Here is a 12,262-nt window from a genome sequence, read left to right as displayed (position 1 = left end):
GTAATTTGAGATCCAGTATTGATTAAGTCCATGAAAGTTTGCCAACAGTTGCATTTCAGCAGATGTTGTAAGAGGTTCAAGAGCCAACCAGCACACCTGTATATCTTTGCTATACACATTATTTGAGTAAATTTGGATTTCTAATTAGGTCAAATTATGGATCTTTGCTTCTGTTTTCTTTTTCTTTTCTTTTTTTCCTTCCCCTATACCTAGGTTCCTGCCCTCCCTCCTTCCTTCCTCCCTTCCTTCCTTTCTTCCTTCCTCCCTCTCTCCCTGTCTCCATTTTTTTCTTTCTCCCTCTCCCTTTTTTTGGTTGGTCACTAGATACAGTTTTTTTTCGGGGAGGGGGTGCTCTCTACCCTGCACTTATTTATAAATTTCTTCCTCCAGAGTCTCAAATCATCAGGCTTAGGGGCCACTTCCATGGCAGCGGTTGCTTTTTAGGGTTTAAAGATCCCAGGCTTAAGTCAGGTTTGAATTAACTCCTTTGCTGTGCCACAGGGATGCTATGGATATTTTTCCCTATAACCCTGAGGCTCAGGATGTTTGTTGTCACAGAAGCATAGGCGGCAGCAGCAACAGAAGAGGTATTTAAGGGTCCTGCTGCGCTGTCTGCTATTAGGTATGTGAACTACAGCACCAAACCTGTTGGCTTCTCTCTCTCTCTCTCTGTTCAATTTCCCTCAGAACATTTTGTATTTCTAGCTACAAAAAGTCATGGCTTTCAGTTTCTGTCTCCATCCAATCACCCAGATTGCAGATCTTCTGGGTGATTGTGGGAAAAGTTCAGGAACTGAGCAGTAAGCCTTGTGGGTGGCCACCTCTTCCTCCAGGGAATACCAGTCAATCTCCCAGGAGTCAGGGTCCACATCCAAGAAAGTAATTTTGTCTATGGCCTGTTTGAGGGCCATCAAGCTCTGGGATTGTCAGATTAGCCCTTTGGCATCCTGGTAATCAGCAACACTGAGCAAAGCTGAGGTACACTGGGCAGGGATTTTGCAATAGGAGAGCAGTTGAGTTACATCCTCTGGTGTTTTGGGAGGGGCTGGTACCAAATGCTCCCCTGCTTTTCTTTTCTCCTCAGCCCCTGGCCACAGGCCTCTATGGCTTTACACCTTGATACACTTGGGGGTCAAAAGAGTACATATGACAGAAGCAAGGGAAGCAGCAGCACAGGAGACAGGCACTACCTTTGCCTGAGCAACAATTCTTCTTAAGCAACTGGGGTGCCATGCTTAATTCTCCCGGGGATGGTGGTGTCCTTCCTTTTCACAAACCTCACAGAGGTCCATCCCTGAGCCTGTCTCAGAGGAGCAAAATCACAAACAATATCCATATGGCTGCCCCCAAGCTGCCAGTTACGATCACCAGGCTAGATGCAGTGACCAGATCATTCTAGCTGGATCCTTGAAAATTGGAACTCAAGAGCCAATCAGTTAAGGTTAGCTGTCCCCACCTTAACAGGTAGGAGCCTCGGAGACCACCTGCTAAAAATGGGCCAAACCCAACAACATATCAAGCTGTGGTACAGTAAATTAATGACAATTCTTGTCTTGGGAATGAGAGTATTTTAGGGTCGAAAGAGTTGGCAATACCGACAAAGACAAAAAGTATACCCAAAGCATAGGACTACAGCAACTGGTAGTTCTGTCTCAGGTGGCCTTTGCCATAACATGGAACCAATTAGTTAGCCAAGAGAAGTTCATTAAAGCTGAACAAGTGTCCTTGGTGATGACTGGCCATCTTGTTCATGATGCCATTGTTTTAATTGCCTCCTTTTTATCCAGTTGGTAAGGAGGGAATTCCACCCCAGAGTTATAGGATGGCCACATACAACATTCAACACCTGACACTGGAGAGATGAGATGGGCAGCAGTTTATTAGTCATATACTCGCAGCCCAGGGTAGGAAGACACTGCATGCCACACAAGGTGACATGGGAGCTGTATTCAGAACAGAATGAACAACCAGGGGCTGTGGGAGGCAGGCCTTGTAGTATCAAGAGAGAGAGGTAACCCTGGTTACTGTGAGAAAATGTAATTGGCTTTGAATAATTCCATTGGCTAGCAGGGAAATGAAACCCATTACTCAGAGATAAGCAGGAATTGTGCCTGGTCCTCTTGCTGAGGAGGGACTAGTGGACTCCATCTGTGGGAGCAGAATAGGGAGGGGAACTTGTGGTTAAGCCATTTAAGTCCCTCCTAGTTTCACCAGATATTAAGGCAACATATAATATTAGGCCTTAATTTTAGACTCAGTATATTAACATTTATGTTGATTTTAAAAACTAGCATATTTGCAGACCTATTATTGAGTGCCTACCACATGACAAGCATGTATCATCAGTGAACAGAACTAAGATCCCTACTCACATGGAGTTTCTATCAGGTGGCATGATTCTTTCTGAACATTCCCTTAGCACATGTATTATTATTTGTGTAGAAATAAGAAGAAAGAAAAAAATGAAGTTATTTATTTTTTCTAATCTCTTAACCAAGAGATTTCCAAAGGTTTGATGACCAGAGGACTTTTTGAAGACCTCAATTTCCCTTTACTTTTTGTTTCAGTCTTCTTGATAAAGCAGCATGATAACCTGAAGTGAAAGCACAAAACATCTTATCTCTATGAGATATAGAGTCAGCAATGACTTCTGACCAGGATGCTCGAAAAATTACAAAGGTTTACCTCTCCTCCTTCCCCAAATCCCAGTTAAATGACAGAAGAAATATACAAGCAAAAATAGATCCAGTGCAGTCCTGATTACCATGGGGATTGAGTGGGGTTATCTGCTATTGACAGATCAGAGAAAACAATGAAAATTTATTATAAGACATAAAGCTTGTAGAAAGATATTAGTGGTGAAATATAAAAGAGCAGAGTCTCATATCTTTTAAAAAGTGAGTTTCTCTGAGAACCACTGGCCAACACCAACTGGATATAGTGGAGGCTGGAAGGTAATGCAGATAGAAGGCCACGAGCAAGGGAATTCAGTAAAGGACTATAGAACCTCAGAGGGTGTCTGCCACCCAGGACAAAGTTTATTGGAAATGGAGATTCTAACCCAGAAGAACAATGGCAGTGCCCAGGAAACTTATACCCTGGGCAGGACAAAGATGCAGCCCCAGAGACAAAAACCAGCTCCCCAAACCCTGCCCCGACCTATGTCTCTCATCCCCTCCTCCACAAAATCCCTGGAGGCAGTGTTCCTGGTCCCAGAATCTGCATTCACTGCTTCTTATTATATGACGGGTTTTTAAGTGGTACAAAAATAATCTGTGGTAAACCATCTAGCATAAGCACTTAAATAATTACTGCAATCTTCAAAATATCTAATTCAATCACTACTAAAGCATACCTAAAACTCCCATGAGAAACTGATGAATGTAAACTTAATTTATTTCTTGTATAAAATATTTCCTCCACTTATATATATGTATCAATTAGAAATGTAAATAACAGAAAATGCTAAAAGAGTAGCTTCAAAGAAGTCTGTGGGGTAAACATCCAACCCTGTTTAGCATCTGAATGATGCCAGTAGGCTCCTCACACTTTTCCTGTTGCTACCTCCTATTTTCCCCACCTCTTGGTTCCAAGACAGCTGCTCAGTGTACGTGTTTCAGATAGGAAAAGAAGGGGACAGAAGAAGACTTAGTGCCTGGATCAGAAAAGCAAAGGCTTTGCCAGAAACGTCCACCCGTGTGCTTATGTCCTACTGGCCAGAACTGTGTCACATGGACACTGTTACCTGCAGGAGACATTAGAAAATCATTTCTACCACTTACAGCTTGAGCTTGGTAGAGAGACTTGAGGTAGTTAAGGGTGAAGGGTCTAAAAAGGAGATTGAGGCAATTTCACTTACTGTTACTATAGGTTTGCTTACTGCTTTGTACCTCCAACAGCTGTTTTAAAGACATTACTGTTTATCCATTAACTTTCACCATGCAGATTAATGCTAACTGGAGCTAGATCCAAGGGATACAGTGGAATCAAAGAAAGGGGGCTTTGGAATCCAGTAGACATAGGTAGGAATCCCAGCTCCAGCACTTTCCAGGTGTGTGCATGGCACACATTTGGTTTTTCTCTTTAAAGAGGTTTCTTTGGGTTTTGTTGTTGCGTTTGTTTTAAGAATATGAAATACCATTTAGTTGTGTCTATAAAAGCTATGAATCCTGAATTTGCCTGTTACCCTTAACAGTAGGGCAAGCCCACATCTGGCACATGTGCTAGACAAGGTTGCACAAGTTAACTTGACTACTCTCAGCTTGCTTCCTCTCTCTGTAAAATGAGAAAATGGCCACTTCACTGGACAGTTGTGAGGACTCTATAAGATTACCTAAGTAAGGTAAAAAATTACACTCCCCTGGAAATTTATATTTTAAATGAGCAGTTACTTTGGAGGACAGCCCTGTAAATGGATTATTTTTTGCAATAACTGTGAACCCACAAAAATACCGTCAAACCTCAGTTTTGAGAAGCCTGGCCCAAATTGCTTGTCTTAGCAGAAACCCATCTAAAAGCACTATCGTGATCATTCCACAGCTTTGGTCAGATTTTTTTGAGCAATTATGCAATGCATAGCATATGACCAGTGCTGAGTGCACCCTGTTAAAATTAGCAGCAATCTACAAATTAGAACTATTCTATTCCATAGTTATATTTGTAACTAAGTGATTGTTGACTTTTTACTCAAATTCAGAGCTACCCTAACTTCTTCCAGGTCTCTGATTTACCTGGTGGAGCTGAGGTAATCTGAGTACATTATGAAAACAAGCAAATAAATTATTGAAAAATGAACCTATTTGAACTTACAAGTTTACTGTCCATCTAGAAAACCTTAATGAACATATCAGCTCAAATTATATTGAATTCTTTAAAAGTTAAATTAGAAGGTGTTAAAAATTACCTCACCAAATACAGCAAACATAGAGTACAGCAAAAATAAAATAATCATATAATTTTTGTGCTGTAATCTGCATTATATTCCAAAATATTCTTTCTGGAATTGTGGGATTCCATTGCTTTTTTTCTTTTCTTTTTTGGTCTCTCTCGAGACACAGAATACAATCTCAAATTAAAATACTCAAGTAACTGGTTACAATCAAGCTATGTTCCAGAGGAGTCCAAGGAAAGTCAGTGGAGAAAGTGCATTGTAAACTTAGGACACTGTACAAGCCTAAAGCGATGCATTGAGGATTTTAATGTTTTCACCAGAATTTAGATAAAAAGTCATCAGTTCTCCCTCTCTTGTCAATGATATAACCATTCATTCATCATATTTTTATTTACTGATATACCAGACACAATATTAATTAACCTAACTATAATCTTATTTAGATTTGAAGGCTCACGCTGGGTTGTGAGAATATGGGTGATTTCAATTTTATTCTTGATATAATTTAGCACAGTGGCCATGCCTAGCTTTATAATAAAGACTTCAAATATTGACTAACCCTACCCAAGTATACAAAATGGTTAGAGGGAAAGAAAAAAGAGAGGAAAAAAACCCTAAACAACTGTAAAAGGGCCACGAACAAAAGGATGGACAAATGGAGAAAAGTTGGTAAGGGTAAACCAGAGCTGGTGGGGGAAGGGGGTATTTCAAACAGGTGGGTGGGGAAAGGGGTGGAGCTTGGACCCTTGACTCAAGGTCTAAGCGGTAGCCAGAGGGCTATAAAAGCTTGGTGGAGCCAGGCAGGGAAAGCAACCTAAAGGCCAGGATTGGCACACTGACGGAGGCCGGTAGGCTACAGCAGGTGCAGTATCTCGAGAAAGGCTAAAACGCTCAGAGCAGACGAGATCAGGTCCAGGATGCCGCGCCAGTTCTTGTCCCACCTGCTAGGGGTCTGGCTGCTACTGAGTCAACTTCCCAGAGAGATTTCAGGCCAGAGGACGAACGACCTTATTAAGGCATGCGGCCGAGAATTAGTCCGCCTCTGGGTCGAGATCTGTGGCTCGGTCTCCTGGGGGAGAACGGCTCTGAGCCTGGAGGAGCCTTGGCTGGGATCCGGACCGCCCGCAGGTGAGAGCACCCAACCCCCGCCCCCGACCAGCCGCTCTGCACTTCCCATTGGTTGCTGTCCGGCTGCCGAGCAATGGGAAGGGCTGCCCACATGACTCTGAAGCTGCCGGTGCCTAAAAGTTTGGGATTTTGCCTCGTAACTTGCTTTCTAGGCAGGATTTCACCCGGGATTTCACCACAGGGAGAGAAAGCAGCGGGAACAGCAAGTGGCCTTACCTGAGAGGCAGTTGGTGCCTTCACCTCCTGGCAGTCCGGGTGGCGGGGCAGGGAGGGAGAAGGAGGAAGCTACAGAGGGAGGTAAGTGCTCAAAGACCCACAGTAGGCGGGGCGTACTCAGCCCGGAGGATCCGTACTCAGGCCAGAGGATCAGTCCGAGGGCAGGACTGAAGGCTTGCTGATGGATGGGGCAACTGGACAGGGCATCTTAACTTGAGATGACAGGGGGCAAACAGTGAGGTGTGAGCTGGTTATCACGCGTATTTGCGCACCAAAGGGCATAGGGCAGAGACCTATGATAGGGTCCTGAAATGTAAACATAAAAGGGGGCCTTAAATTTAACGACCCTCCTTTGTTTTTTTTTTTTAAAAAAAGCAATCTCGGCTGTGGCCCATGCCATCGAAAACTTACTCTTTTATTTTTATTTGTTAACTTCACCAAAGGGGAGGACCTAGCCTCCCACTTCTTTGAACTGAGTCTTGAAGTTCATGTGCGAGAGAAGGGATTAAAGAGAAGGAAAAGGGCCTGATGGTCTGCAAGAGAAACTGAAGGGGAACAAGAGTCAAGGGAAGTTTGCCCTTCAGCCAAACAAAGCAGAAAACGTGATTGATGCTTCAAGCATTTAGAAGCTGCAATGGATTTTCTTTAAAAAAGCAAGATCTCAGAATCAAATCTGGAATTTTTTTAAAAAAATCACTGTTAAGTTATAAAGGATTTATAAAGATAAATTGGAAGCTAAGTTTAAGTAACAATGGAAACTTTCACTGAGGTATAGCCTAGTCTAATCACTGTAATGGGTCATGTTAAAATCAGAGAGGGCAAGCTCAATTATGAATAATTGTTTTATATTTCATAACACATGCAATTTATGATAAATCACAACTATATTTATAGGCTATATGCATATCCTCTATATAAGTGACCCTCATGTAAAATCATTGTGCACACTAAGTACATTTACTGTCCTTTTATGGGACTTAAAATATGATTATAAAGTTTTTTACCTAACTTTTCTACATTGTTGGTCAGAGACTGATTTATTTAATGCAAGTTTTTACATACTTCTTGTATAATATTAATAGAAGAGTACCACAGAGTTTAGGAATTCACTGATTCAAAGTAGGCAAGAGCAGATTGCATTTGCTTCATTGTTTCACTTTTTCTGAATAAATAATATGCTCATATTAAAGACTGAAAAATATACATAAATACAATAATGAAAAGCACCATTAGATATTAAAGACTGAAAAAAATCTGTGAATTTAATGATAAAATGAAAATATCTATATTAAATGAGGAAATGGAAAGCAATATTAATATTTGGCAATAGGTATGTGTATCTCCTGCATTTTCATTTAACATTATATTGTGAGCATCTTCTCACATTGTTAGACTCCAAAAAGATGATTTAAAATTTCTTTCTGGTATTCCACGTCATAAATCTACCATACATATTTAACCATTCTTAGCAGACATTTAGGTTGTCTCCAGATTGTTGCTTAAAAATGGTTTTCTGACTACATTTATACCTATCTAGATATTTGGCCAAATTTCTATTTCTGTAGAAAAGGCTAGTGATTTTAAAATATTTTTAAAGAACTGTCTTTGTCACTGCTCAGTACATAATTTAACTGGAAATAATCTAACAAACTATTGCCTGCAAGTGAGGATCAAGGGAAGTGTTTAAATTACTAATTAAGAATCACTTTGGAAGTACATGTCAATAATCTGTGATTCATGCCTCTATTGTTCGATAGTTTCTGTTTGTACATTATTAAATTATTTTCCCACAATGCGTGCAGAAATAATACTCATTGTACCGTTTTAAAAATAAGATAGATATTTTTAATTAGAAGAAGTCTATGTTAGTAAGAGTTTAGTCCAAAATATACTGATTAGGAGGCATTTGTATGAATTCAGGTTGATTAGGATATTATCTTTTAGACTCCAGAACCTAAAGTTGTTGTGAATTGCAAAATGTTTCAAAATAAATTTAAAAAATAATCTTAATAAAGAGTACAATGCAGGCAACAAAAGCAAAATTAGACAAGTGAGGCTACATCAATAGACAAAACTTCTGCACAGCAAAGGACATACTCAATAACGAAGGGGCAACTTATGAAATAGGAGAAAATATTTGCAAGCCATGTACCTGATAAGGAGTTAATTTCCAAAATATATAAAGAACTCCTACAACTCAATAGCAAAAAAACTAATAACCTGGTTTTAAAATGGGCTAAAGACTTGAATAGACATTTCTCCAAAGAAGACATACAAATGGCCAACAGGTATAAGAAGCAATGCTGTATATCACTAATCATCAGGGAAATTGAAATCAAAACCACAATGAGCTATCACTTCACACCTGTCAGGATGGCTATTATCAAAAAACAAAGGAAAAGTATGGTTAAGAATGTGGAGAAATTGAAACCCATGTATAGTATACTGTTGGTGGGAAAGCAAATTTGTGCATTCACTATGGAAAAGAGTGTGGAGGTTCCTCAAAAAAAAAAAAAAAAAAGAACTACCATATGATCAGCAATTCCACTTCTGGTATTTATTCAAAAGAACTGAAATCAGTATCTTGAAGAGACATTACCACTTCCATAATCACTGCAGCAATATTCACAATAGCCAAGATGTGGAAACAACTTAAATGTCCATCCACAGACGAATGAATAAAGAAAAGGTGGTATATACATACAATGGAGTATTATTTGGCCTTAAAAAAGGAAATCCTAAAATATGCAACAACATGGATGAACTTGGAGGACATTATGCTAAGTGAAAAATGCCTGTCTCAGAAGGACAAATACTACTTGATTCCACTATTATAAGTATCTAAAATAGTCAGACTCATAGAAGCAAAGAATAAATGGTGGTTACCAGGATTGGGAGGAGGGAAAAATGGGGAGCTGCTAATTATCATGTATAAAATTTCAATTATGCAAGATGAATTGGTTCTAGAAATCTGATTTATAACACTGTACCTATAGATAATCATGGTGTATTGGGCACTTAAAATTCTGTTAAAAGGGTAGATCTCACGTTAAATGTTCTTACCAAAAGAAAAAAAAAAGAACTCTGGGAACTCTGTCACATTTTTGTGAATTTTCTGTAACTTTAAAAGTATTTCAAAATAACAAGTTTTTAAATTGAAAATAAAAAGTGCCAAAAACAACAACCTATGAATAAATGTAATAGAAACTACAAATGTTTTGCCTGATTCATTAACTGACTTCAAGTATATGGAAAGTTACAATCAGCTTTTCTTTGTATTCAATAAAGCTTCAATTAGAAAAGGTTTAAGTTAGAGCAAGGAGAGTTTTTATGAAGAGATTGAATTGAACTTAGGATGTCTTACTGAGGGAAAATGTGAACATTTCTGACTACCAAAAAATGGTATAAATTCTCATCTGTCATTGCCAGTTTGGAACTTGAATGAGAGAAAACATTGGGAGGAAAAATAAAATGTTAGAATATTGTTTTCTTTCCACTGAAAACTCCAATCGTTGAAGTTTGTTGTTGGCTGAGATCCTTGCTACAGAACTCATAGGAAGTGAACAAGCTGAGACCATTCCTGCCTGGGTGAGGGGGCATGGTTTTCTCTGATCTGTAAGCATCAGTGGTTGCCCAGGAATCCACTTTCCATGCTTAGATTTATATCTCTTGACCTCATTGTTTCCACTATTTCAGGAGGAATGTCTTATTATAAGCTGAAATGGACAGTTTTGCTGTCCATGAAAAACAACAAGTAGTGATCCAGGTTTACACTATAATTTAAACTTCATCTGTGTTTCAACTTTTTTTTGGTGCTGTAACTCTCAAAATTGTGTAATGGGGATAGGTAAGGTTAGGATAGAATTTACCTGGAAGTTTTTTGAGGGCAGGAAAGTTGTTTTCTTTTTATTTATATCTCTAATCTGGCAGAGCCAGAGACATGGAAACTATCAAAGGATGTTCAACTGAACTGAATGGGTGTAAAGAAGGAAGATGTCAGCTGGTCCCTGAAAGTTGCCAGCCCAAGTCTCAACCTTCATGTATACCCAATCCTGGGATGCTACTTAAGACCAGGCTCCCTTCCTAGGGAACACACAGAACTTGCATAGTTTATGATCTACAACATTGGAACAAAAACCATACACAGTAGTCAGTAGACACACACCACAACAGATTAAAAATCTCTTATAGTCAGTGATTTGTTGCTTAGTGTTCTTTTAACCCATTTCTTCATAAAGTAAAACATTACTGATTTGCAGTAAATACTCTAGGGAAGAGAAATTATTAATACATGTATGAGGAGCATCAGAGACTGGTATCTCCTGCCTGCTAGATCAGAGCAGTTGGAAATTCTGCTTTTTAACTTTATCCTGAAGCAGTAACTTGCCACCATGGAACAGTTGATAGTTTAAAATAATTAATATACTTTTCAAGGATTACTATCATAACTCAGAAGTTGCTTAGTCATGGAAATAAATTACTCAGGTAATAAAAATTCATCTGTGGTCAAACTGAGTGTTTTTGAGGATCAAGATGACTTCAGAAGTATCAGAGATAAAAAAGTGCTATGGTGAAAGCATTAAAGGGACATGAGGAGAGATGACAAGGGTACGAGTGGAGTAAAGCAGAACTTTGGTAATGTTGTTTAACCTGCCCAACTATAATAAACTAAGCTTTTTAGATATCAGGACACTTGCTGATTCTGTTTTATTGTTGAATTCTATTGAGGCAATGCTTTCCTTTGTGTCTATGCAAAATTTTATAGTTTTCCTGATGTACTTTAACATGAATATTTTTTCTCTTCCCCGTCTTTTTTAAATTAGAAATCATGCCACCCTCCATCACCAAAGATGCAGAAACCTTAAAGATGCTGTTGGAATTCATTCCTAATTTGCCACAGGAGCTGAAGGCAACACTGTCCGAGAGGCAGCCATCACTGAGAGAGCTACAACAATCTGCATTAAAGGATTCAAATTTTAACTTTGAAGAATTTAAGAAAATTATTCTTAATAGACAAAATGAAGCAGAAGACAAAAGTCTTTCAGAATTAAAAAACTTAGGCTTAGATAAACATTCCCGAAAAAAGAGACTGTTCCGTATGACACTGAGTGAGAAATGTTGTCAAGTAGGTTGTATCAGAAAAGATATTGCTAGATTATGCTGAGATGAAGCTGTGTATTTCATCTAATGTTCACATGTATTCTCACTGACACATTCACCGATGCCTCTGTCGCCCCACTGATTACTAGAATATGAGAAATTAGTGTTTAGGTTTTTCAGTTGATGTGTAAGAAAATGTCCCTTGCATTATTGTAGTTTCTGATAATAATACTTTTTATGTGAGAAGATATTTTTGGTTTTTATTAATGATATAATTATGTTATTGCTTTTTTAATGCTATTAACTTAAAATGACAATAAAATCTTTATCACTTTAGCCACACACAATAACTCAAAGAAAATTTTAGAACTAGATAGCTTAGTAAAATGCTATGTCTTGCATAAGTGAGAATGGACAAGTCTATTTTTGAAATCTGTATCTGATAAATTATAATCTGTCACCATTTTCCCTCCAAACATAATGCCCAAATGTTCTTTCACAACTTAATATCAAATGAATTATTTTAATAGCAAAAAAATAAATAAAAATTTAAAAATAACTTACACAATACCTAACACCAGGTACATAAAATGGACCAAAACTTTTTTATTGAAATTAACTCTTAGTTCGAATATGCAGTCACAAGATTTGAACTTTTCTAGTAGATTTTAAAATATTTTTTGTGTCTTACTGAACTATTAATTGCAAAAAAATCAGATTGGACCCTAAATCAATTTAATTTAGTTGAGGCCATATAAACTCAAGTATTTTTCAAACTAGGGTTCTTACCTTAATTCTACTGTCTAAAACACTAAAAAGTAAATTATAATTTTTTAAGGAGAAAAATGAATATATAATACATATAAAAGAGAATAAACAATTTCGTGTCATATATTATAGAAAAACTGTATTAGCAAGGAAACATAC

The 12,262-nt window shown here is 38.2% G+C and overlaps 1 protein-coding gene across 1 annotated transcript; it reads left to right on the top strand.

Annotated features, from left to right (window-relative positions):
* Positions 1 to 5,808: 5,808 nt before the first annotated feature.
* Positions 5,809 to 11,399, top strand: LOC115863937 (prorelaxin). The gene is made up of 2 exons (XM_030877195.2): positions 5,809 to 6,019; positions 11,059 to 11,399. Exons 1-2 carry the CDS (start codon positions 5,809 to 5,811, stop codon positions 11,397 to 11,399), a joined length of 552 nt encoding a protein of 183 aa, XP_030733055.1.
* Positions 11,400 to 12,262: the final 863 nt, after the last annotated feature.

This window comes from Globicephala melas, chromosome 6 (assembly GCF_963455315.2).
Source record: "Globicephala melas chromosome 6, mGloMel1.2, whole genome shotgun sequence".
NCBI classification, from domain to species: domain Eukaryota; kingdom Metazoa; phylum Chordata; class Mammalia; order Artiodactyla; family Delphinidae; genus Globicephala; species Globicephala melas.
The sequence above is the reverse complement of the archived record's forward strand: the minus strand, read 5'-3'. Positions and strand labels throughout refer to the sequence as shown.

Excerpts from the sequence above, each read along its gene's own strand:
- LOC115863937 (XM_030877195.2), top strand. The coding sequence starts at position 5,809 with ATGCCGCGCCAGTTCTTGTCCCACCTGCTAGGGGTCTGGCTGCTACTG. Across the intron at positions 6,020-11,058 it reads GGGATCCGGACCGCCCGCAG|AAATCATGCCACCCTCCATC; the intron begins GTGAGAGCACCC and ends TTTTTAAATTAG.